The sequence below is a fragment of the Hypanus sabinus genome, chromosome 4 (assembly GCF_030144855.1).
Source record: "Hypanus sabinus isolate sHypSab1 chromosome 4, sHypSab1.hap1, whole genome shotgun sequence".
Taxonomy (NCBI): Eukaryota; Metazoa; Chordata; class Chondrichthyes; order Myliobatiformes; family Dasyatidae; genus Hypanus; species Hypanus sabinus.
The window spans coordinates 29940893-29968613 of NC_082709.1; the positions used below are offsets into that span (position 1 = coordinate 29940893).

The 27721-nt window shown below is 39.3% G+C and overlaps 1 protein-coding gene and 1 long non-coding RNA gene across 2 annotated transcripts in view; one reads left to right on the forward strand and one right to left on the reverse strand.

Annotated features, from left to right (window-relative positions):
• pde11a (phosphodiesterase 11a) overlaps positions 1-27721 on the reverse strand; it is a 221211-nt gene that overhangs the window by 156159 nt on the left and 37331 nt on the right. Inside the window, exon 2 of the mRNA XM_059966064.1 lies at positions 18084-18242. Coding sequence (XP_059822047.1) covers positions 18084-18242 — 159 coding nt within the window. The remainder of the gene's footprint in view (positions 1-18083; positions 18243-27721) is intronic.
• On the forward strand, positions 2832-27553 carry LOC132392227 (uncharacterized). Its single transcript, XR_009511452.1, has 3 exons — positions 2832-2851; positions 18586-18620; positions 27489-27553. It is a non-coding gene; the product is annotated as an uncharacterized LOC132392227 (long non-coding RNA).

Below are 27721 nucleotides of genomic sequence, written 5' to 3' on the forward strand. Positions count from 1 at the left end.
TTTGGAACAATGGATTCCTGAATACCAGTCCACACGCTGCTGTCGCTGGTGGGATGGATGTAATCAGGAGGTGTGAAGTTTGTATGTAGCTTCAAAAGAAAGCATTGTCTACACTTTGTAAATATGGATTGCCCTTTGTGTGTGTAGCAAATAAATATCGAGCCCCACATTGGGCAGCAGACCTTTCCATCAAAAACATCTTGGTATGATATAATACCTGCTGATCCTTGTTTTGTCAAATAAAGAAGCTGCTTTGTATCTACCAGTAACTCCCTGTCCAGTGATTTCATTCAGGCACAACACCCTTCAGCTGGAGATCAATGCAAAAGAGTACAGTTGACGTTTCGGGCCGAGACCCTTCAACGGAAGGACACTCCAGCTGAAGGGTTTTGGCCTGAAACGTCGACAGTACTCTTTTTCATAGATGCTGCCTGACCTGTTGAGTTCTTCCAGAATTCCATGAGTGTTGCTTGGATTTCCAGCATCTGCAGATTTTCTCTTGTCTATAAAAATGGAACCTGTCCAATACCTGGAAATCTGTACTTCTGTGGCATTTGAGGATATGAACAGAGTTAAAAAGAATGTTTTAAGAAGTACCTGCAGAGCCACTGGATTGTCATAAGCCATAAATAATGCCCTGATGCCCTTTAGAGAAGCAAACTGCCTGCAGTAATCCAGTGCCCATTTCTACTGGGTTAACTGACCAATGTAGTGCAGTAACAGGTTTCCCCATTGCTTTAAACCAGCCCAAGGAACCGAGCACAACCAAAGCTCCTTTAATGCACAGCCTGTAGATGTTTATTGAGGTTCAACACAAGCACATCAGAATGGCAATGAGCTTGTTGTGATGGAGATAGCAATATTTTCTAATGTGTGTTTTAGACATTTTGATAATTAATAAATGTTGAGTTAATTAATAAATATTAATACAACCACAAATTCAACTACTCCATAAAATCTGGTAGATAATGAATATGTAGCAGAGCTAAGCATTGCCATGGTGACATAATTACTGCCTGATGCTTTGATGATGGACCAATATGTTGGCATTTAGCAAAATGCTCAACACAACATGAATTTGTTGTCCACTGAGTCGTTTATAAGTTCAAAGCATATAAATAAATCAAAGAAACAATATTCCCATTTCCAACCTCATGATCCATTTCCCCTATTCTTGCCCCAGATCCAAGTTTCTCTCTTTCATGTTTATCAAATTCCACTTCTAATGCTAGCTATAGGGAATTATCCTATTGGGCAGTACATTTCAAATCCTAATGAGCTATGACACAGAACGTTTTTCTTCGTGAAGCCTGCACTCTTTTGCTAATGCTTTAAGTCTATGCTCTCTGATTATCAGTATTAGAAATGGTTGCTCAAGCTTTATGACTTTAAGCACCTGTGCTAAACCTTTGCACCTCTTTTCTAAGGAGGAATTCACATGAAAGGTCTGGATAAGGAAGGTTTCTGAGGAAATCCTCCCTCTCGCACCACAAAGGTTTAACACGATAGGCCATACCAGCCTGCTGCATCAAGTGTGAAACCCTACAATACGGCAGAACAACATAGTTCGAAGCAGTGATCCAATTTCTCAACAGGAATCTATGGTTAAAATCAGTTCAGCTTATGCAGTAGAAGATCAAGGGAGAGAGGAAAAGCTTGGTGCCAAGGAATGGATTGGTAATGGATTGGTAATCGATGGGTAGAAGATTCCGAAATAGGTTCTGTCTCTTTTTTAATGAGCTTGATTGATGTGTAATTTTCAGTTTTGCATCATTTTTAAAACCAAGGATGTAAAGTCAGGTTGCAGGGAAACATACCAAGGTTGCTTTCTGCTTGCTTTCTATATTTTATAATTCTACTTAGCAGTGCATGTATCTCACTGTCTGCAATATACTTTTACAAAAAAAATAGACTTGTAACTCATCAAAATATATAATCCAAAGTGTGGTTAACTATGGAAAAAAATGTTTAAATTTTGTCTCCTGGAAAAGGCAGTAACATTTGTTTAACCACTATTATTGTAATAAATGTACTAAATGTTACAGATTGTCTAACACTTGGAAGTTTGGAAGAATAAAAGATCTAAATCAGAATCAAGTTTAATATCACCGGCATTTATTGTGAAATTTGTTAACTTTGTGCCAGCAGTTCAATGCAGTACACAATAAATATAGAATAAATAAATAAATTACAGTAAATATAGTAAAATACAGTAAATATATACACATACACAGCATGTATATTAAAAAGTTAAATTTAAAAATAATAGTGCAAAAACAGAAATAATAAAAAAAAAGTTGTCTTCATGGGTTCAATGTCCATCTGGTGAGACCAGTAATTTCCAGTCTTTGACATCTGCTCTGTGTTGAGTTTTCTGAAGTCACTGGGCAGTATCTGAATTGAATTGACTTTATTACTTACATCCTTCACATACATGTAGAGTAAAAATCTTAATGTTACGTCTCCGTCTAAATGTGCAATTTATAGTAATTTGTAATAAATAGAATGCACAACAGGACAGTCAATATAGCATAGAAGTACAATTGTATCAGCGTGAATGAATCAGTCTTATGGCCTGGTGGAAGAAACTGTCCCGGAGCCTGTTGGTCCTGACTTTTATGCTGTGGTACCATTTCCCGAATGGTAGCAGCTGGCCATTAGAAAAGGAATGTTCTCCTAAGTGTATCTACCAAAAGAGTTGTTTATTTGAACCCACTCTCGATTGTGAGAAAATGAATGACATCTAAATATTTGCAAATTTGAAGTGAGTGTTTACAGCTGGTTATTTATGCAAGACAAAGTGCTTTGATCGGATTTCAAACCCCCACCATCTAACCCTGGAGTTTACAAGGTAAGCAAAGATGAAGTGCAGACTTTTTTCCAATTTGTCCACAGGTCGCAATTCAATTACTTTTCCAAAGACTGTCAGGTATTAGCAACACTACACTGGCATTGTTCATACCTCATGATTTTGAGAAGATCAGGAGGCCTTCCTTACTTGATAGATGTTACTAATCCTTAAAGAATTGACCATGCTCCTAACAATACAATGCTCTAAATTACTAAAAGAATCAATAATCAGTTTATTTAGTAACATCAGCAAATAAACAACAGTGAGGGTAGTGGAGGTCAGAGCAGAATGGCAAGAATATATGTGAAAAGAGATATGAGACGAACATGGGTTTCAGAAATAAAACGCAAATGAGAGAGAACCTGATCTTCCAATCATAAGTATATCACATAGCCAATTTTTATTATTGATAGGGTACAACTATTTAGATCTCAGTTTAGGGCATAAATAAGAATTAGTTATTTTTTTCCAGAAAGTCATTGCAATTTTTCCATCATTCAATCTGTTCCTACACTCATCTCAATATACTTCCATACTTTTGTAGGCCATTTCCTTGTTACACATTCCCAAAAGCATTACCTCATATTCCTTTGGATTAAATTCCGTGACTTTTTAAACCATATTTAGGGCTCCAATATCACAGCGGATATGTTGCAAGTCTAGTATTGCACATTATTTAGCTCCATTTACTAACTCCTCAGCAAATGAAGTTGTTCATACTTCCATAGAGCAAGAATTGGACAACATTCAGGCATCAGTTTATGGGATACTATCCACAAAAGTACCTTCCTGCTGTAGAGAGAGTCTAACCACTTATCCTTGGTACTCAATGACATTTCATTGCCAAGCCTCTCATCATCAACATCCTGGCAGTCCCATTAGCCACAGGCTCAACTGGACAACTTCCATAAATACTGGGATTACAAGGGTAGAGGCTGGTAATACCCATCTCTGAACACCCCAAGGTCTTTCTACCATTTGCATAATATAGGAGGATATATCACTGAACTGACTATAACAGCACCACTGGAATATTTTTGTCAGAAAGACTGCAGTAGTTTATGCAGCGGCTCAAGCGAAAATTCTTAGTTGTTCAAAAATTTAACCATAAAGCAAATAGCACAAAACAGAATAGAGAGGAAGAGAGTTTTTCATGATAAATGTGCGAGTCTTGACATTAATGTTTTGAGAAGACCAACAAGATTTCTGCTGCCCCAGCTAAGACAGTGTTCATTAGCCACATCATTCCATTTGTAAAGTCTGATTTGCACTGTTTCATCTTTGATCCAATAAATCATTCTATTCCTTAATTAATTAATCTGTGGTCTTTGTTAAAAGATGAAATCTTGCACTCTTCCGTACCTTATATAATAGAACAGGTCAAAGGCATTGAAGTCCATACCGACTCTGTATAAGAACAGTCCAATGAGTTCCATTCCCCCATCCTATCCCTATAGCCCTGCAAATTCTCTCCTTTCAGATATTTTTCCAGTTCCTTTCTGAATGCCACCATTGAAAGTGCCTCCACTACTACCTTTAGTATATTCCAAGCCTGAATTACTCATTATATAAGATGTTTTTTCTTTCTCACATACTCTGGTTCTTTTGCCAAATCTTTTTCTTTCAGTCTTTTTAACCTCTCTTTCTCTCACTCTCTCTCCCCACAGTTTTGCACAATTTATGTTCTGTCTTTTGGCTGTACTATATATCAGCAAGTTTTCACTGTAGCTGTACCTCAGCGTACTTGCACACATGATGATAAACTCGGCTTGACTATCTTCACTTTATGGAAGTGATTATTTGCCCTCCCTCAAGGGGAACAATTCCTTTCTGTTTACTCTGTCTATGCTAAACATGATTTTCTGCAACCCATCTGCTTCAAGAAAAGCAGCTTCCAGCTTTTGCATTCTGTCACCATAAGAAAAGATCCTAATCCATGAGATAATGTTAGTAAATCTCTTCTGCGCTCTTTTCAACCTTTGTATCTTACCTGAAGTACTGCATCTAGAACTGAACACCAGTTCTGATTCAACTAGTCTTTTATAAAGATTCATTATAACCTTCTTGCACTTGCACTCTATGTTTTTTTTATGCATTCTAGGATCCTGCATTTTTTTTACAACTTTTGCAACCACTTTGCAACTCTTGCTTACACACCCACAACTCTCTCAGAATCAGAATCAGGTTTAATATCACTGGCATATGTCGTGAAATTTGTTGTCTTTGCCGCAGCAGTACAAGGCAATACATAATAATAGAAAAATGTGAATTACTGTAAGTATAAAAATATATAATAAATAGTTGTTAGATAAGTAGTGCAAAAATAGAAATAAAAAATACTTAGGTAGTGTTCATGGGTTCATTGTCCATTCAGAAATCAGATGGCAGAGGGGAAGAGGCTGTTTCTGAATTGTGTGTGCGCCTTCAGGCTTCTGTACCTCCTTTCTGATGGTAGCAATAAGAACAGGGTGATGGAGATCCTTTATGTTTGAAGCTGCCTTTTTAAGGAATTGCTTCTTGAAGATGTCCTGGATACTACAGAGACTAGTGCCCATATATAGTGCCTTGTATCCTATTTTAAATTATTCAGTAAGTTTATATTGCCTCTGCTCATTCTTCCAAACAAAATAAATACTTTACATTCCTTCGCCCTCATTTGCCATATAACCACCTACTCAATCCGCTTGTCTATGTTTCCTTAAGGTCTATTACCATATTCCATATAGCTTACTTTGTCTTCCAGATTTTCAATATTTTGTATATTTGGAAATTTGTGCCTGTGTACCTGTCCAAGTGGTCATAATCATGATTCCAATAGAATTCTACTGCACACTTCTCTCTAGTCTGGACAAAACAAAACTTTCACTTTTATGGTCTGTTTCCTACTTCATCCACAATTTATAGATATTTCCTGTGTGCTCTTGATGAGTGGATTCAAGGTTCTCAGCACAATCTCAAATACCCCTTGTCTATTTTGAGCAACCACAGGCAGTGTTTACAAAGTATCCGTGTGAGTGTTTGCATTTGTTAAGGAAGCTTTAAACACATCCTTGGCACCTTTACCAGGAGATGTCCTCCTTCGACAGAACTCAGAATAGAATGTCTGTTTTGTAGCCTGGTGTTGGAAGGCAAAAGGTGCGGCTTGTGGAAGCAACTAACTCAAGTCTCAATGCTGGGGATGTTGGCCTTGAAGAGAACACTGACTTATTCTTCCGGTTGATTTGGAATTTTGGAGGTGTCTCTCCTGTGCCTTGAGATGCTTTCTGTGGACAGACGAGGTCTGAGACCATTGAAGAAGGCACTGAGCACCACTGTGTGGTGGACGATGAGTTTTATGCTGTGTGTGACTTTAATTTTCCAACAGCTTTTTGCTTGATTGACCAAAGGTTGTGTTGGATGGTGAATTTCATTATTGACTTCTGCCTTGGCTGAGAAGTAACTCCCTGAGATTCTAGTATTATCTGTATTTTCCCAATTTTGCTGTGAACATTGATTGTCGAAGGTGTGGTGCTGTTAGTAGAGGACTGTTGTCATACAGATAACAAATATAAGGTTTATTCACTCAATGAATGAGCTGACAATAGCATGGGGCTGGCGCTTTGAGCATCCATAAGTGTAAATATCCCCTGCGTACTCCACACGCCCATGGTTCTAGAACACAGTTGCTGTTGGCTTAAGAGTTTCTCCCTAGTTCTGCAGAATACCTCCACTCCTGAAGGATGTTTGTTGAGGGTGAGATGCTGTAAGATGCAATAAGAAAGATATAAGAAACAGTCTGGGCAATCAAGCTTCCTGGTTTTACACTGGTCTTTGCTAAGATTGGCTCTGGAACAGGCCCATTGGTCAGGTCCATAACCTGTGTGCCTTGTAACCATTTGAAGCAAACATAAAGTGGGTTCAGATTTTTTTCTGGCAACCTGATGCACCATCAATAACTCTCGGAGACGTGAGTTAAGGTAGGCTTTTATTGGCTGGAAGAAAGCGCAAGCAGCAAGTGACCACTACACAACATCCTGGAGACTGAGGAAGGAGCTGTGCCTCCAATCGCCTTTATACAGGGGTCTGTGGGAGGAGCCACAGGAGCAGTCAGCAGGGGGGGCATGTCCAGACAGGTATATGTAGTTCACCGCACAACCATACTTGAAGAGACTGCTCAGCAGTCCTTGCTGATGAAGTCAAAAGCTTAGTGGAATAGATTACTTATGATGGCTATTTCTGATCTCTGAATTTTTCTTGGAATTAGTGGCCAGTGAAGATCACGTACAGCTGTTGGCAATGCCAGAATGCTGCTTTGCTATCACTCAGCACCAGTTATTCTGTTCTAGCCTTAAAAGGTCCAAGCCTGAGTGAGAGCAATTGCTAGCCCCTGGTTGTGAGGCAGAGCGAACAGTTTTGCAGGCTAGGTTTGGGCTGCAGTCCATACATTTGATACTTCTTGATGTCAAACCATTAATTTTACATTATCATTAGTTACGCAGGACACTATACTGATTCATCTCCTCATGAATAGTTAAAAATAATCATGTGCATTAATATTTTATGTGCTTCCTTATTATGAATCAGAGAATTCCTTTTAATGCTTCATTATCAACACATTTTGAAGAATTAGGAACACAAACCCAAGGGTAATATGCAGATGCAAGTTTGTATACTTTATGCACAACATATGTACTGTTAATTCCTTTAATTTGTTAGTTAGAAGTTGTATTGGTTGAAATTCCATTAATAAAACAGGAGTCAAGATTCCCATAAGATAAGTAACTAACTATTAGTCAATAAACTTGCAACAAAGTCAGGCAGCATTGCTGACAACAGCACATCCCTTCCCGATAAGCTTAATGCAAGCTACACACATTTTGGACAGAAGTGGGATTGGAAAGTGACCACTTGCCCCGACAATATCCAATATACCCGAACCCACAATTACTGTAATGGGTGTAAGGTCAGTCTTCTGGAGAGTGAACCCGTGGATAGCAACTGGCCTGGAAGGTGTCCTTGGGTACATTCTTAGATCCTGCTCAGATCAGCTGGTGAGGGTATTTACAGACACTTGTAACCTCTCCCTGTTTCCATTTGAGGTTCCCACCAATTTTAAGAAGACCGCTATCCCTGCAGCTAAGAAAACAGCTATGCTACCTTGGGATGCCATGGTAATGTAATGGTTGGCACAACTATTACAGCACAGGGCATCAGAGCCTGGAGTTCAATTCCAGTGTCCTCTGTGAGGAGTTAGTACGATCTCCCTGTGAGCACATGGGGTTCCTCTGGTGCTCCAGTTTCCACCCACAGTCCAAAGATGTATGGGCTAGTAGATTAATTGGTCATTGTAAATTGTCCCACGATTAGGCTAGGGTTAGATCAGAGGATTACTGGGTAGTGTTGCTCAAAAGGCAGAAGTGCATTATCCATGCTATATCTCTTTAAAATATTATAGAAAAACAAGGTAATATGCCTTAATGACAATTGCCCTGTGGCTCAGACTTCCACCAACTTGAAGTGCTTTGTGTGGCTGACCATGGCATGTATTAACTCCTGCCTCCCAGACAACCTCAGCTCATTACAATTTACCCACTGCTGAAATTGGTCCACAGGAGATCCCATCCTCCTACCCCTACAGTCATCTCTGGGGCATATGGACTGTAAAACAATAGTTAAACTATAGTTTATTAACTACTCTTCTGCCTTCAAAACTATAATTCCAAGCAAACTCTAAACTCTTGGGACCCAATACCTACCCCGCTTTGCAAATGGATGCTTGCGTTACTGCAGTCAGAAAGGACAGGCAGCAATGCCTCCTTCACTTTTGCCCTCAACAATGGCGTCCCACAAGGTTGCATCCTTAGCCCCTACTCTATTCCCAATACACTCAAGACTGTGTGGCCAGATTCTGTTCTAACTCCATCTAATAGTTTGCAGATGCTACCGCTGTAGTGAGTTGTATCTCAAAATAACAGAGCACAGGAAGCAGGTAGAGAACCTAATGACATGGTGTCGTGACAACAACGCTTCCCTCAATGCATTTCACTGTATGCCTCAATGTACATGTGATAAATACATCTAATTCTGATTCTGAGAATATGTACGTCAGTCAGTGACTGATGTAATCAATTGATCTGTATGAACAGTATACAAGAAAAGTCTTTTGCTGTATCCTGGTACATGTGACAACAAAAAAAAACTATTTATCAGTTTACATGATGGTGTAGCCACTCTTCCTCCTTCGAGAACTGAATTCATAACTAAAGTTCACATACAATTGACTGGAAAAAAACATTCACCTTAAATTAAAACTGTATATATTATAAACATTTACACAGCATGCAGCAATTGAAACCAATAATCCATTTGGCCTTCATTGCTAAAGTTTATGACATCATCAAAACGACTTTAATTGGACCACTGTCTGCCGGCTTTATTCTGTCCATTATTCTGTCTGTTCTGCTATACTCTAGTAAGCATTTATTTAAAAAATTAATTTTATATTACTTGCCATCAGCATAATCCTAGTGTATCAAGATGTTATTTCTCTTTGGAATGGAACGTGTTGCTGAGTTTTTATTATGTCAGTTAATAACTGCATCATATAAAAGCATTTTTAATTCAAGATAAAGCTTGAGAAATATAACAGTACATCACTCATTAATTAATACAATGTAATATCTTCATTTGCTGAAGCAGTCTCGGTGAACCACAGTGAGGGGGAATGTTGTTTCAGGTAAAGTTAGCTTGATTACATTTTGCATGTGGATTTTTTTTTGTGTTTGCACCTTGGCCTTTGGCATACGTTCATTTTCCTTATAAGATCAAGAAAAAATTAGTCTCACTGAGGCTACTTTTACAGTGTTTGTGCTGACCATGTTTACAGTGCAATATGGCTCCAGCAGTAAAAGCCCTGACTTAATTCCAAATTATAGACAAATAAACAGCCTCATTTAGCGGCAGCCCTGCAAATGAACTCCTGGTTATGATTCCCTCCTAAAGTGTGCCTTACAGCTGTTCTAACTGCCGTTGAAATGGTGCTGGGAAATTAATTAGGTGGGAGTGGAAAGGAATAGATTGGAAGAGTTATCGACCCTTCTTACATGAGAAAAATCTGACTTCCAGTTCAGCCTTACTTGGACCAGAATCTGGGTTTACTTCTGGCACAAGTACAAGAGGTGATTGATAGGTTCGTGGCCTAAGGTAGAAGAAGTCAATTTTAGAAAACCTAGCACATTTATTTTTCAACATAGTCCCCTCCTACATTTACACATTTAGTCCAGCGGTTGTGGAGCATACGGATCTTGAAACTCCAGAAACTGTCCACAGCAGGGGTGATTGATAAGTTTGTGGCCTAAGGTAGAAGGAGATGAGTTATTAACTTCAAACTTTCTGCATAATCACTTAGAGTTGACCTGCACGTGCATGTTACAGGAGCTGTATAACTCATCTCCTTCTACCTCAGGCCACGAACTTATCAATCACCCATCTGTAGACACTTTCCGGAGGTCCAAGATCCGTATGCTCCACGACCGCTGGACTAAATGTATAAATGTAAGAGGGGACTATGTTGAAAAATAAATGTGCTAGGTTTTCTAAAATTGACTCCTTCTACCTTAGGCCATGAACTTATCAATCACCCCTCATAATGCCTTTAAGGAAACATTTTACAGTTTGCCACCAGAAACATTTCCCAAATAGGAACTGTTCTAAAGTACAATCCATGTGTCTAGAACAGGGGTCTACAACCAGGAGACCACAGACCCCTTACTTAATGGTATTGGTCCATGACATATAAAAGGTTGCGAACCCCTGGTTTAGAATCATTGTGACTTCTACTTGGAAAATTCTGCATAATTATTTAGCTCTAAATGTGAATAAATCTTTCACTCCATTAACTGGGGATTGAGTGTAACAGCTTCTAGATGCCTTCTGATTGACACTGTTAGTTCATAGGAAAATTGATAACTATAGTATATTGATGTTTGTAAGGAAGTTTCCACATATTTATTTATAGACTGTGGCCAAAGCGGCATTCATTGGCATTGATAGCTGCCTTGAAAAGCTGGTGTGGGCTGTTTTGTTTGATCATTTAGGATGTGTTGCTTGGCAGGATACTCCAGGATGTTTACAAAGAGAATGAAGCAATGATATTACATACATGAGAGACTCTGCAGGTGCTGGAAATCCAAAGGAACACACACAAAATGCTGGATGAACTCAGCAGGCCAGGCAGCACCTATGGAAAAGAGTAAACAGTCGACATTTTGGACCAAGGCCGTTCTTTCGCCAAGTCCTGAATCAATTGTTTATTCTTTTCCATAGACGCTGCCTGACCTGCTGACTTCATCCTGCACCTTGAATGATATTACATGCTCAATTGAGATAGTGCCTGACCTTGAGGAGATATGGGTAATGACATTCCCTCAAAACTGCTGCTCTAGCCTTTCTTAGAAGGATCAGCTATCTAAGAAAGCTAAGCAAAGTTCTTAAGTGTATTTCATTAGTAGCAAATGTTGCAGCTACCATGTGTGCGCATGTCACCTTTAAGTCTATTAAAGTTGGGCTTTGGCAATAGTTGAACAACCTGAGGAGCAGCTTAATGTATTTCCTGTTGGTGATGGTCATAAAGGTCTTACTGGATGTAAATATTAACAGCCATTTATCAGCTCAAGGCTGGATGTTGTGCAGGTCCTGAGGCTGGATGGTTTTTTTGGTTAGAAACTGAATCCAGAGAAATAATTAGTACCAAGATGGGTAATGATTTTACGTTGGATGTTGATAAAGGTTATTGATGAAGCACCAGTAGATAACAGCTTGAAGGACATGTTTTGAAAAATTCCTGGTGCTGTCAACATTGTTTCCCAACAGTCACACTTGTTATAAGACATTTTTTTCCTGTAAGCAAAGGGTTTTTGATTTTATTCCCACTGGCCTTAAGTCTTGATTGAGCTTCTTGTGAGCCAGGAAAAAAGACATCACTCATATCTCCTTGACAGCTCCAGGGAAGGTGTTAAAATCTGAACTGTAATCTCATCTGGAGCCGAATAATTTTGATGTAGTAACAGTTAAGTTCAGGATGATGTGTAAAATCTAAGATTCCAATAAAATCTCATCTCAAAATGCAAATATAAATGTAACATGTAGTTCTATCCTTCAAAAGAGAAGAGCTATAAGTTTCGTTCTTAATGTGTGTAAGACAAAATTCATGGAGAGAATATTCACTCAAAATATTCCAAAGAGTACTGGGATGTCAGAAGAGAGGTAAACATTTCTTTAGTGAATAGTGAATTTGTTCTGGTAAGCCATTTCTGATGAAGATAGTCCTCAGAGCATAGACAGTCTTTGCTGAGGTGGTTGACTTATTGGTACTTGGTACTCTGGCCACTTGAAATGAGCATCCACAGCAATCAGAAATATGAAGTCCACAAATGGACCAGCAAAGTTAATATGTACTCTTTGCCATGGTGACGACGGACACTCCCACGGGTGTAACAGTGCCTGTGGGAGTGCATTTTGAACTTTTTGGCATCCCAAATAGCTTTTGGCCAAGCTGTTTAAGTTTATGGTCAATCTGTTTATTGAAAACGTCTTGTTGGATGCTGCATGTTGCTCTTCATTTTGACTGTACCCAGGTGTCCTACATGCAGATTTTCTAACACTCTGGTGTGCAGTTTAGAGGGAACCACACATCAGGGTTCTTTAACATAGTAACAGATTGTCTCGTCTCACTGAGAACTCTGGAAAGATAGGGTTACTGTCACCATCCTTGCATGGTGATGTCATAGACTTTTGACAAGGTCGGGTCATTCCTTGTTTCCCTCTATAATTTTGGAATTTGTTACCAGCAACTGGTCCACCAATGTGGAGTGGAACACAGAATGAAGACTTTCCTTTTTCAGTTGCCAGTAGTGAAAGATGTGACAAGGCCATCAGTGTTGCTGTGTTGTCTGGCACCCTTGAACTCCATGTCATAAGAGTGGGCTCCTAGGAGTAGTGTCCAACACAACATTGTAACTGGGTAGCAGTCATCACTGGGATTCCCTTCCTGGAATTGAAAATGGACACAAGTGGCTGGTGATCTGTCACTAGCGTAAACCTTTGTCCATAGAGGTAGTGGTGGAACAACTTTATTCCCCATACTAGACTAAGGGCCTCTCAGTCTATCTGTATGTAGTTGTGATCCACACTCATCACTGATCTTGAAGCAAATGCAATCAGGTGTTCAGATCCACCTTTCATAATGAGTGACAAAATGGCTCCAATGTCATAAGGAGATGAATCCTACACCAGTCTGATGGTCAGGGAAGTGTCATAATGTGTGAACGGTTCATCAGATGTTATTAGTGTCTTTGTTTCTTTGAATGCTTTTCCACATCTTCCTGACTATTCCCACTTTGCTCCTATCTGTACAGTGCATTCAATTGTTTGGGAGAAACCAGTGATAGCGGTTTACAAGGCCCAAGTATGACCTGGGTTGTGACTCATTTCCCAGTTTGGGTGCCTGTGGCACTGCCTCAGTCTTCTTTTGTGACTTATGTAAGCCATGCTTGTCAGTGACATGTCGCCAAAGAGAGATATAATTCTTGAAAAACTCACATTTCTCTCTCTTTGCACACAGACCACACTCACTCAGCCTGGTAAGCACTTTACCAAGGTTCTCGAGGTGCTCTTCATCATTTTTGCCAGTTATGATGACATCATCAAAGTAACATTCTGTTCCTGAGACATCTTGGTGCATTTGGCCCATTGCTCCTTGCAAAATTGCTGGAGCTGATGTAATGCAAAAAGCGAGACAATTATACTGGAAAGTCCCTTGTGAGTGTTGATTGTGAGAAACTTCCTGCTCGACTCCTCAATCTCCATTTGCAGAGATGCTTGCAACAAGTCTAACTTTGAAAACCTCTCCTGTTTGCCAAAAATGTGAAAACGTCTTCTATTCATGGCAGGGGATACTGCACAGTACACAGCTCTGGGTTGATGCTCACCTTGAAATCCCCACATATGCGAATGGCTCCAGCTTTCTCTTTCTTGATCACCAGGGCAATGGGCATGGCCCAATTGCTCTACACAACTGTGGAAAGAATTCCAGGTGCCTCCAAGCAGTTCAGCATCCACTTTAGGACGTAGTGTGTAAGGCACGAGATGCGCTTTATATATTCTTGGTGTTGCTATTTCATCCTGTTCAGTTCTGGCCTACATGCCTTTGAGATAACCAATCCCCTTCTCAGTAGCACTAAGCAGCTGTGCCAGTCTTTGGTCGGTGCTACCATTTGGGTTGCGGTTGCCTGTTGATGCCACACTGACAGCTTTGATTGCGTGCCAATTTTGTTGGATTTTTCCCAACTTTTCACATCTGTAAAGCACTGGCCCTCCACTTTTCAGTACATAAAGCTCTAATTGCTGTGTTTTACATGACCTTCACTTTCAGTTTGCCTTTGAGAGACACTATTTTTTTGCCTGTGTAAGTCTTTAGCATCACTGAGGTTTTCTCTAATGTTATCTTAGAATGCAGTCTGTTGTAGTCTGCCTCTCGAACCATGGACAAATCTGACCCTGTATCCAGTTACATTTTCAGTTTTACACCAGACAGATCAGAATCAGAATCAGACTTTAATCGCCAAGTAACTGTACACAAACAAGGAATTTACTTCCGGCAGATGTTGTCTCTCTGTTCATAACAACAACAACAACAACAACAACAACAACAACAATAATAATAATAATAATAATAATAATAATAATAATAATAATAATAATAATGGATCTATTGTAATCCAGATGATTTTGTGATCTGCTTCAGTAAAACTATGCAATTCTAGGCATGTTCATTTTTGTCTGAATCTATGTTGTCTGTTTCTGTTTTACATTCAGTAACTTTATTCATTTGTTTAGTTTTGTATTTGAGGCTTTTCACTCAGTCATGCTTTTTGTCTGCCTTGCGCACTCTCTCTATGTGACCTTGTCTGTGACACTTTCTGCGGACTTTTTATTTGAGCCGTCAGTCATTTACTTCATGGGAGGATTTGCCACATCAATAACATCTTTGGTTTTTTGCACCGTTTAAGGACATGTTATGCATTTCACATTCTAACCTCCTTTTCTATAGTTCTGCCACATCCTTTGCTGCAGTCTCCAATGATATTGCAATGGTCAATGCCTGTTCTAAGGTGAGGTCTCTTTCGGATAGCAGCCTCTTTTGAGTGCTTTGACTATGCATGCCACATACAAGCCTGACCCTTAATGCATCAGAAAGCCCATCGCTGAAGTCACAGTACTGGGAAAATTTGGGCAATTCTGCAATGTATTCAGAAATGCTTTCATCTTCTGACTGGTTCCTTTCATAAAATCTAATTCTCTCAGCTATTACCAGCAGTTTAGGGCTCAAGTGATTTTGTATAATTGTAACAAAAGCATGCTGGCTTTTCAGAGGTTACTAATAGAGGTAAGAGACTGGACATTCTTGGGCCCATTAAGCTGAGAAGTGCAGGGGCAGTTTTTGCTCCACCATTTTGTTCACATTACAACACTCTCAATATTCACCTCCCAGTCTTCATTAGTGCTATCAAATTCATCAACTTTCCTTACTGAAGCCATTGCTATGCTATTATCACTTTAATCTCAGCATACTTTTTACTGTTACACATCCTTTGCTTTCTCATTCTGTTTAACTCTTGCTGTTTTGTCCTGTAATTTGTGATCTTTTCTGACATTCAAGTTCGTACTCATCGCCAATTTGTTGTGTCTGTGCACAACTACATATCAATTAAATAACAGCACACATGTAGGAGATGGCTTTAACTGGTGTATTCACATTGCAATGAGAGAGAGAGAGAGAGAGAGAGAGAGAGAGAAAGAGAGAAAACGATGCACATGCATAGACAGCAGATCAAAACATAGTGCTGGGAGGGCAGGGTCATTGCTCTAAAAGAAATAGATCCATGCACTACAGAAAATCATATTAAGTACATAAAGTGGGAATATTCTTGGACACAAGGCCCCACTTGTGATAGAGGGAATGAAGAATAAGATGGAGGATTGTGCTAAGAGGTAAGAGTGAATGGAAGAATGTTTATTTTTTATTCATTTTAGAAGAATGAGACGATCTCATTGAAATATATAAAATTGCTGCAAGGCTTGACAGAATAAATGCAGGCATTATCTTTCTCTAAGCTGGTGTGTCCAGAACTGTGTGTCAAAGTCTCAAAATTAGGTGCTCAGCATTCCTGTCAGTGATCTTTTACTTCGTCTTCTTTCAAATATGATTCTACTATTAAGCTGCTTGCAATTGGGGGAGGGGGGGAATAACCTATTAGGGCAGAGCAGCAGAAACCAGGCCAGTGGCACTCTGGCCACTCTGATGCTCAGCAGGGAAGGGTAAAATAGTGCAGCTAGTGCACTAGTGATAGGAGATTCAATAGATAGGGGGAAAGACAGGAGACTCTGTGGCCCTGAGAAAGATGCCAGGATGGCGTGTTGCCTCCCAGGTGGTAGGGTCAAGGATGCCTCAGAGTGGCTGCAGAATATTCTCAAGAGGGAGGATGAACAGAGGGCATAGTGACAATTAGCACCAATGACATAGGTGGAAAGGGGCAGAGATCCACTGCATTGAGTATAGGAAGTTAGAGAATAGGCTGAAGAGGAGGATCTCCAAGGTAGCATTCTCCGCATGCTAATCAGGGTAGGAATAGGATGATTGTGCAGATGAATGAGTGGCTGAGGATCTGTTAGTGGTGGCAGTGTTAAATTTGCTGTGGAGGCCAAGTCATTGACTATATTTAAAGCCGAGGTTGATAGGTTCTTGATTAGTCAGGGTGTCAAAGGTTACGGGGAGAAGGCAGGAGAATGGGACTGAGGGGGATCAGCCACGATGGAATTGCAGAGCAGACTCTATGGGCCAAAAAGCCTAATTCTGCTCTTATGTCCTATGGTTATTCAAAAATTGAATATATACTGTAAGCATATGTTATTGTTTACCAGCACTAAAATTTATTTACTGAGGCAAAAATCAATTATGGTTGAATAAAGTCCTGATTAAATAAGTTCTTGATTTTGCTGTTATAAATGTAGTGCTGTAAGACAGGTGTCCGAAAATTATCTGGATCCAGTTTCAAAGATTTGTAACAACTATAAAATTTTGTTATGTGGTGTGGTTAAAGAAGAACATCACAAAGGGATTTCTTTTGTCTATGACAAGATTAAAGGTAAACAAAAATTTTCTAAAATAATAATTAATACATAAAAATATTCATATAACATATATTGGACTACAAATTTTCTAGCTTGTGGTTAAGAAGGCACAATATCTTTCTGAGAATTTCTCATCTAAGATAGATACATGTAACCTATTCGGTTTTGGGACATTAGTGACAGTGACTAAAGAACTATTTAGCCAAGCATTATTTTGCAGTTATTTTGCAGTCCATTTACCTGGACAATTCACGATGATGAGTATTTGCATTCTGAAAACATCACTGCAAAACCCTAAACACCAAGATCCATAATTGGAATCCATTTCTTGATTTATTTTCAACAAACCAAGTAAGTTGGAGTTTGCTTATTCAGCATTTAACAGAGTAAGATCACTGCAGTCATCAATCCAAAAAAAATTGAACCTGACATGTTAAAATTCTAACATTCTTTGATTCAAAAAGACTCGCGCTCACCACACCCAAGACTCGCCACAATGATTTAGATGGGTTTCACGGGGATTGCATGCCCTCAAGTCAGATGGCAATATCTCAGAGATGTAGTCTAGAGGCATTGCCCACTGAGCACTCCTGACAGTCCCTGATAGGAAGCAAATCTAGGGCTGAAGCTTGGCCTAACGCCGTGAAGAATTTTAGGCAGAACCTAAGAATTTAGTGCAGGCTAGATAAAATTGTACCAATATTTATGTAAGATGGAATAACATATTTATTCACTTTTCAATGTGGAACCTCACAGCTTTTATCAGAAATAATCAAAAAGTGAGACACAGACAGAACCTCCTTTATAGGTAGCCAAAGGGTTAAATTTCTCAGCAATTTCAAAGCAATCAGAACACACTTGCACAAGATTCATAAATAAACCTTGGCATCATCAAATTCTACCTAGCGATCTTTCCCCAATCAATACCAAATATAGTATTTATTGTACTTCAAAAAAGTCATGCATTGAAATAATTAAAAATATTGAAAACATATGATGTTTGATCATTTTGGTTTTGATAATAATATTATGAGTTAGAAATGAACAAGAAGTAAAGTCACACCTTTTCATCGTCCTCACTGAAGGGAGCTCCTCCAGGATTTTTATTTATGGCTTGGGCAACACCGATGATCTCACCATCGCTGTTTTGAATCGGCATGCAAAGCAGGGATTTTGTCTTGTATCCCGTCAATTTATCAATCTCATCTCGAAAACGACGGTCCTAAGGAAGAAAATATAAAATTTTGGTTACGTTTTCTAGCTTCAGTTATTGTAGACAACAGGACAACATTTCATCATCACCATCAGGTGCCATGCCCAGTATGAGCTTTGACTGCCATGGCCCACACACTCCTGTTTCGGATCAAGTGGATCAATTTATTGGTATTCATTTCCAATATCTGCTATCTCGATCATCATTTGTTTTTGCCTTCCTCTTGCTTTCTTCCCTTCAATCTTTCCCATAATTACTGTGCATTCTAACTCCTCTTTCCTAATCACAAATCCAATGAAGTTACATTGCCTTTTTGTGATCTCATACATTATTTCTCTTTTTGTGCTTGCAGGACAGCATTTACTTAACTGAAAACAGACAAATTAGGTAAGAATTGCTTAAACTCACTGTTTTCCCAGTCTAAAATATTAACAAAATTTCTTAATTGCTAGGTGTTTAAATATCAGAATTTGTTTTCAAACAATTTTGAGACATTGTGTGAAGGGGAATGAACCTGATGTATCAATAGAAAAGCCCAAAATATTCCAGTCACTGACCAAGCTTCTGAACATTCACCTGTCCTGAATACTTCCAGTACTGTTTTGTTTGTTTAACAGGTTTAACAGGTTTAACTCAAACTCTGTTTAGATAGCTTAAATTTAGCTGGAGTACATTTTGGTTATCGTTGATCCTGGGTAAGAGAACAATAACAATCAAACCAAATTCTTAATTATTGGTGTGTTGCTATAGACATTTCTAACTGAGAAGGAAACTATTTAGCAAAGAGTGGGCAAATGGATATCAGTTCCTGTACAGCACCAGTAAATGTAAGGTTATTCATTTTTGTTGGAAGAATAGTGAAACAATATTTTTACATGTCAATTAAAGTTCAATGTTCAAAGTAAGTTTATTATCAAAATACATATATGTCACCATATACCCTGTGATTCATTTTCTTGCGGGCATGCTTAATAAATCCAGTAACAATAATATAATCAATGAAAGACCACAACCAGTGTGCAGAAGACAACAAACTGTACAAATACAAAAAGAAGGAAGAAATAATTATAATAACAAATAAACAATAACTATTGAGAATATGAAATGAAGAGTCCTTGAAAGAGAGTCATAGGTTTTGGGAGCATTTTAGTGATGGGCTGAGTGAAGTTATCTCCTTCTGTTCAAGACCCTGATGGTTGAAGAGAAATAAGTTTTCCTGAACCTGGTGGTGCTCAATGGTGGAACAAGCTGTATTAGTAGAATTTTTCTGTCCAAGAGTACTGATGTTTCCATAATAGGCTGCGATGCAACTAGTCTATACGCTCTCCACTGCACATCTATAGAAGTCTGTCAAAGTTTTAGATGTCAGGCCGAATCTTTGCAAACTCCTAAGGATGTAGAAGCACTGCTGTGCTTTCTTCTTAATTGCATTTATACACTGGGCCCAGGACAGGTCCACTGAAATAATATCACTGAGGAATTTAAAGTTGCTGACCCTCTCCACCTCTGATTCTCAGATGAGAACTGGATTATGGTCCTCTGGTTTCCTCCTCCTGAAGTCAATAATCAGCTCCTTGGTCTTGCTGACATTGAGAAAGAGGCTGCTGTGGCACCACTCAGCCAGTTTTCCATCTCTCTCCTATATGCCGATTTGTCACCACCTTTGATTCATCCAATGACAATTAACTAGTAAATGTAGACCTTCAGAACAAACTTAGTGTCCATAAAGAACAAGGTAACAGCCATGTAAGCATGGAAAGAGAATGTAATTAGAAATAAAAATTATAAAGACATAGAATATAGAAAAACTACAGCACAATACAGGCTCTTCGGCCCACAATGCTGTGCCAAACACATATTTACTTTAGAAATTACCTAGGGTTCCCCATAGCCCTCTATTTTTCTATGCTCCATGTACCTATCTAGGAGTCTCTTAAAAGACCCTATCATATCTGCCTCCATCACTTGCACCGGCAGCCCATTCTACGCATTATATGTAAATCTTTACAGAAAGGCTATTGGAATGCACATCTAAAACTATTGTAATTTGTTACCTATGTGGGTTATGACCAAAGGAAAGAATGGCTGGAGTCACTTAGTACTTGAGTGCAAGGGTGTTTATTACGCGTGTCAAAGATCAAACGTACAAAAAAAATTAGCAAAAATAGTGAAAAGCTGCCAACATTTACAAAAAGATATCCACTAGAAAACACAATGATAGTGCTGAATTTATTCTTGTCCATGGTGAAATCTCGCCTACTGAGGACAATCAGCTCCTTTGTTTTTACACCAGGGCATACCATCTTTAATTACCAACAGGTTAACTTAATACTACCCATGAATTAGAATATGATGCTCCCCACAATGTAATTACAATCATATTACAAAATAAACAGACGTACCTACCTTAAATACAGTATCAAACAACGTGTACACATCCCCATTACTAAAGCCAGCCCGGTTTAGGACTCGTTACAAGGATATTCCAGGGAAGACATTGAAGTGTGCACACTCAGTGCAATGATAGCAGAGTGACATGGCAGCGTTTGTGTGTGTGTGAATGTGCATGAGTAAGCAGTGCAATTACTGAGTGCTCTCCATCACACAGTTGTACAAAGCTTTGATTACTAACATGAGTAATTTGGGTTTCCGTATCCAAGGAAGGTTTACTTGTCTCTGAAGCAATGTTTGGATTGCATCCACCTGATTGACCTTGACTGAAGGAATTAGATTAAGGCTTTTCAGCATGGGCCTATCCCAATCTGGTGATCACACTGAATTAAGCTTCTGTGATAGATAATTTTTTGTTTTAGACTGATAAGGAATTCAGAAACGTTTAAGTCACCTGGAAAGTAGGTTCAATGGGCTGACTCCTACCCATGTCTTTAACAGCAGCAGCTGTCTGTGAGAATCTCAGTGAGCCTCACTGTCATGGTGGAAGGGAACTGATACCAGCTTCTGAAGTGCACACATCTGCAGTTCAGAATGCAAACACATTAGAAATCAAGGTAGAAGTGGACTTAATGACCCCTCAAGCTTGCGCTATCACTTATAAGGAAGATAGTTCATCTAACCTTGGTCACATCTTCACTTTCTTGACTTGTTCTAGCCCAAAACTGTGTCTCCCTTGGCCTTGAACATGTTTAATATCTAATTTCCACATCTGTAAGGTTTCAGACTTTAGCTTCTTACTCAAAAAGCAAATTTGAAATTCTATCACTCTTCCAAAGCTTTTGATTGAGATCATTAAAAATGCTGATCAGAAAATCCAGGCCAGTGACTTATAATGAATATATTCCAGTAGTTCCTGCTTCAATAAACCTTGTTGTAGCTAAAGGTTGAACGAATCCATATTCAAACATAGACTTCTAAATATAAACACCAAACCTTATTCCTCATTTGCTGAGTGTTTTGGTCTCATGTTACAGACTTCTTAGTAAATGGAAATGGTATATTGCCTGCCCACTGATAATATCTTTCATAGCTTTCAAACTTGCTATTAAAATTTCTCAAGCTTCCCTGCTACAGGAAATTGTATTTCAAGTCTCTCAGCAGAATCTGCAACCATTTGTGATCTTTGTATTTGTCCAATATGCTCATAGTATAAAACAGAAAACACTGTTGGCATTTTTCTGCTGAATTGGAGCTAATTAGGAGGACATTTTCTGGTGTGATCCTGCCTGAAATCAAGCTTATGTTACACCAGAGAATGATGTAAACTTCTGACAGTGAGGCAAATTACATATTAGTGCCCCCATTAGGATTTCAATATCCTTACCTCACGAATGCCATCACACTTTACCCTTTCCTCACTAACACATACCAGCCTTTCGGAGAGTGATTCAACTAAAGGCACCGTTCTTCCAGTGGAAATGGAAGACTTTGAAAAGTCTTGTGTCCCTCCAGATCACGAATATCAATATGTTCTGTACACTTTGGTTTCTGCCAAGGATTTCAATGAGCTTCACTCTCTTGAGTATCTCCCTTACTTTAGTGAGGGTTATTGGCCCTTCTATTGATGCTGCAGTTTCCTCACAAAAATAGATTTGTCTTCAGTTTCTCAGGAATGTTGGCCTTCATTACAAAAGATACAAAGTATAAAATTAGGGATATTTTCATTTAAGTTTGTGTGACACTTGGCAACCTCATCAAAAGTACTATCTCAAAATCAGAATTAGGTTTATTATTACTGACAAATGTCATGAAATTTGTTGTGGCAGCAGTACAATAGAAGCTATAAATTATAAATAATAAATAGAGAAAAAGAGGAATAGCAAGTAGTATTCATGGGTTCATGGACTGTTCAGGAATCTGGGATTGTGGATGGGAAGAAACTGTTCGTAAAACATTGAATTTGAATCTTCAGACTCCTGTACCTCCTCCCTGATGGCAGTAATGAGAAGTGAGTATGTCTTGAATGGTAAGAGTCCTTAATGATGGGATGCAGCCTTTTTGAGGCACTACCTTTTGAAGATGTCCCCAATGGTGGAGAGGCTTGTGTCTGTGATGGTGCTGGCTGAGTCTACAACCTGATGAATTGGCCTGAAACGTCAACAGTGCTTCTTTTTATAGATGCTGCCTGACCTGCTGTGTTCCACCAGCATTTTGTGTGTGTTGTCTACAACACTCTGCAGCCTTTTTCAATCCTGTACATTGGAGCCTACCTGTCAGACAGTGAGGCAACCAGTCAAAGAACTCTCCACCATACATCTGTAAAAATTTGCCTAAGTCTTTGATGGCATATCAAATTTCTTCAAACTTCTAATGAAGTATAGCTCCTGGCATGCCTTCTTCATGACTGTATCAATGTTTTAGGCCCAGGATAGATCCTCTGAGATATTGATGCCCAATAATTTGAAGCTGCTCTCCCTTCCCACCACCATCCCTTCAATGAAACTTGTGTGTGTTCTCCCAACTTCTTTCTGAAGTTCACAATCATTTATTTGGCTTCGCTGACTTTGAGTGCAATGTTGTTGTGATGCCACTCAGTCTGTTTCACTCATATAGACTTCCTCATCATCTTCTAAGATTTTGCCAATAACAGGCATATCATGCGTGAATTTTTAGATGGTGTCCACAGCAAGTGCAATTCAAATGGCTTTCCACTTGCCTTTGGAGCACCTGAACAACAAGGTCTGGCCCTGTATTTTCCAAATATACTTGCATTGGAAGCAGTGCAGATTAGTTTGTGAATGAAAGTACTGATATATGTAAAATCTTTGAGATTTGGGACTGACAGGGTGACTTTGAGAGAATATTTCTCCTAGTGGAGGTATCTAGAAACCACGCTTGTAGTTTCTGAATGGGGCTTGTCTATTTAAGATGGCAAGGGAGAGAATTCCTTTCTCTCAAAGCCATTCATCTTTAAAAATCTCTACTTAAAAGAGTTTGAATGTATCCAAGGCAAAAACAAATATTTGAGCTACAAGAAAATCAAGGGATGAGAGGAGAGCGAGCAGGAAAATGGTGTTAATGCAGAGAATATATCTTATTGAATGGGAGAGCAGACTCGAGAGGCCAATTAATCTATTCCAGATCCTGTTCTGTATGTTTCTTAAGCCAATTGCCAGTCACATACAGTACAGCTTAATGATGAATCAGTGGCGTACATCCTCACTGTTAAAGTTAGTTGGAGGTACTACTTAAAATGTTTGAATGATTTTTATTTGATTTTGCATTTTAGTGGCAGGGGAATTAATGTCCCAATTCTATCCAAGAATTCCCTGTCAACTGGAATGAGGGATGACATTATTTTGTCTGTCATTGTATTGCATGATTATGAGTTAAATTACCCATAATTAGGCAAGAACATATGCCGATGGTTAGACTGTATTTATAACATTGCAGGCCAAGTAGTAGAGAAGGGTGTAATTTAATTTCATATGACAATACTTTCTTTAATATATATATATTTAGTTAGCACTTTGTTGACTGTTCCTCCAAAATTGGCAATCCGGATTTTCTCTGTAATCTAAGTCCAAAGTGCAACTCGAGCAATTGAATCCAAATTGCATTGCACATCAAGTCCTCCCTGTGGAATTAGAGGGAACAGCCAAGGTTTTCATGGGTAGAAATGAACATGAAAGGGTTATTTGGCACAGCTCAACCTTTTCCTGATACTATATATTGTAACCTGATGAAGTTCTGCAGCTAGATAGATGTGCAGAGTTTCTCATTTCCATTGCATCTGCATGAAGTCTTGGGATGAAGAGTGGGTCAAATTTGATGAAAACATTCCATGCTAATTGTTAGCTATAAGGGCTTACACATTGAACTTTAGCTAAAAGCTATCAATACATTTTGAATAATAATCCTAAAGGATTCCACAACCTTTGTACATAATGCTAGTAAATAGTGGAGAGAACAAACTGCACTTCCTCCTCCAATTTTTTTTGGAAATTGAAATCTAATCCCATCAAAAAGATTGGACATGCAATTTAGCCAATATGTAAATGGGAAAACTGGTATCCTCGTCAGGCCAAGGCAGATCCGAAGCAAGTCTGCAAACACAGGAAATACTTGAAGAAAAGAAATAGACTTTCTTTTGAAAACTATCTCCTCCTCTCTATCTTAAATGGGCAACCCCTTCTCTGAAGTGCTCCTCTGGACTTCACAAAACAAAATCACAGCCTTCACTCACCCAGACTTTCATATTTCTTCTTCTCTTCCACACATACCCTGAAATTCCCTTCTCTTGACTCATCTGTTCACTGGTGAGTGTTTCTCTGTTGGTGGTCAGTACAAACCCACACTTGACATTAAGCATCTGCTGCATTCTGATGGATCAGGTAGGCAGCCTACTGCAGTTAAAATTCTTCAGGCCAGTAAGTCCAATTTTAACTTGCCTTTGCCCAACCACATCAAGTGTTACTGGCGTTCCATTCAAGTTGTCGGGTTTATTGTCAACCTGCGAGTGTTGAACTGTTGTAATTTATGCTACCCATTTTTACAAAGTTTGAAGTGATAACGTATAAGCCCTGCCATAGTTGTTGAGCACTCATCTGTGACTGAGTTTATCCAGAAGAGTCTCTTCATGCTCTCCATGACCTTCTCGATATTGTACCTGCTCGTCTCATATGCCTCTGGATCATCAGCCCTAAAGGCTACTGATCTAGCCTCAGCAGACTATGAATCTCCTGGTTCATCCAGGACTTCTGGTTCAATAAAGTTTGGAATGTTTTTGTGGCTATACAGTCATCTGCATAGGTCTTTATGAAGCTGGTGATAACAGTGGCATCTAATTTCTGAATAGACAATGAACCTATGAACACTACCTCACTGATCTGCCAGTGGAAGAAGCTGTTGCTGCATCATTGAGTTTGTGCCTTCACACTTCTGTACCTCCTTCTTGATTGTAGCAATGAGAACAAGTCGTGACCTAGGTGTCGGGTATCCTTAATGACGAAAACCGCCTTTTTAAGGCATTGCTCCTTGAAGATGTCCTGGATAGTATGGAGGCTAGTGCTCACGATTGAGCTAACTAAGTTTACAAATCTCTGAAGTGTACTTCGATCCTGTGCAGTAGCACCCCCCCCCCCACCCCTATCCCACCCCCCAGTACCAGACGGTGATGCAATCAGTTAGAATGCTGTCCACGGTACATCTGTAGAAATCTCTGAGTGCTTTTGGTGGCATGCCAAACCTTCTGAAACTCTTAATGAAATATAGCTGCTGCCTTGCCTTCTTTGTAGTTACATCAATATGTTGGGTCCTGGTTAGATCCTCACAGGTATCGACACCCAGAAACTCTCTCCACTCCTAATCCCTCTGAGGACTAGTGTTCTCTCTAATGTTTGTGTTTTCATCATACCTTTGCAGGAGCATTTGCATGTGATTTCAGCTGATTTACTAATGCCATCAAACCTTTGCAGGAGTGTTTCCAAATGCTTTCCATGTGGCCAGAATAAGTAATGCTCTATTAAATGAAAAAGTTAGCAGTTGAGTTGTGAGATATTTAAAGCAATCTTTACAGTGTCACCTAGTAGTCACAATCACAACACATTCACACAGGCAATTCAGATCCAAGGATTATGAACCCTACCTATCCATTCACTCCTATGCACCCCTCATGTCTAACTATGTCCTTCCAATAATATGGTGACCATAACTACACACCATCTATAGTTTAAAGATTTATATAGTTGTACCATAGCCTTTATGAACTTATATTTTATGTCATAGCTAATGCAGGCAGGTGTCCTTTATACCTTCTTAGCCAAACCACCTTACTTATCTACCTATGCTGCTGCCTTCAGGGATCTTTGGCACTGTACACAAAGGTACTTCTGTTCTGAAGTACTTAGAATTTATTTAAATCTTACATCCATCCCACAACGTGAGGGAATAAAAATCTTTGCGTTATGACTCCGATGCAATGTACAGACATGTGAACTTATAAGTCTAATGGCTAATAGAAAGAAGTTGTCCCGTAGCCTTTTGGTCCTGGCTTTCATGCTGCAGTATCGTTTGCCAGATGGAAGTAGCCAAAACAGTTTATGATTGGGGTGACTGATCATCCAGGCCTTCCTTACACATCTGCTGCTGTAAATGTCCTCAATGGAGGGAACTTCACATCCACATATGTGCTGGGCTGTCTGTACCACTCTGTGCAGTACCCAGCGATCAAGGTTGGTGTAGTTCCCATACCAAACGGTGATATAGCCAGTCAGTATGCTTTCAATGGTGCCCCTGTAGAAGCTCTTGAGGATTTGGGGGCCCAAGCTGAACTTCTTCAGTCGACTAAGGTGGAAGAGATGCTGTTGTGCTTTTTTTGTCCAAACAGCGGTGTGCACAGTCCAGGTGAGATCATTGATTATGTATATACTGAGGAACTTGAAACTACTCACTCTCTCAACCGCAGACATGTTGATGTTGATCGGGCCGAGCCTGTCTCCGTTCCTCCTGTAATCCACAATCAGCTCTTTTGTTTATTTGGACATTGAGGGAGAGGTTGTTACCTTGGCATCACTGTGTGTCAGTATGCCTGGATTCCTGGATTCTACCATTCACTGCGTATATCATAGCCCTATTTTTAAAAAAAGCTAAAGTCTATCCCGAGCCTTATAGGCTCACCAGGCCGGTGCTTATGCCAGTTTCCGTAGCATGAATAGCCTTATGAGTCAAATCAAAATTCATCATGTCACATCTTTCGAAGATTCAATTCCCTATCAGCCTCCTACCTATCAACTGATAAATTATCAGTTATGATGAAGGATTGTTGATCTGAAATGTTAACTCTGTTTCTCTCTTTTGCAGATGTGGCCTGAACTGCAGAATCGAGGGAGTTGCATGACTAATCAAGTGCAATATCACAGCTGCACACAGAGAGGACATAACAGAGGGCTCGTCCACTGAGTCTACATGGGTAGGAGTCAAAAATAGGAAGGGTACATTCACACTGATGAGATTCCCCCAATAACCACCAGGACATTGAGGAACACATATGCAGGCTGATTAAGGAAAAGTACAAAAACAATAGGGTTGTTGTC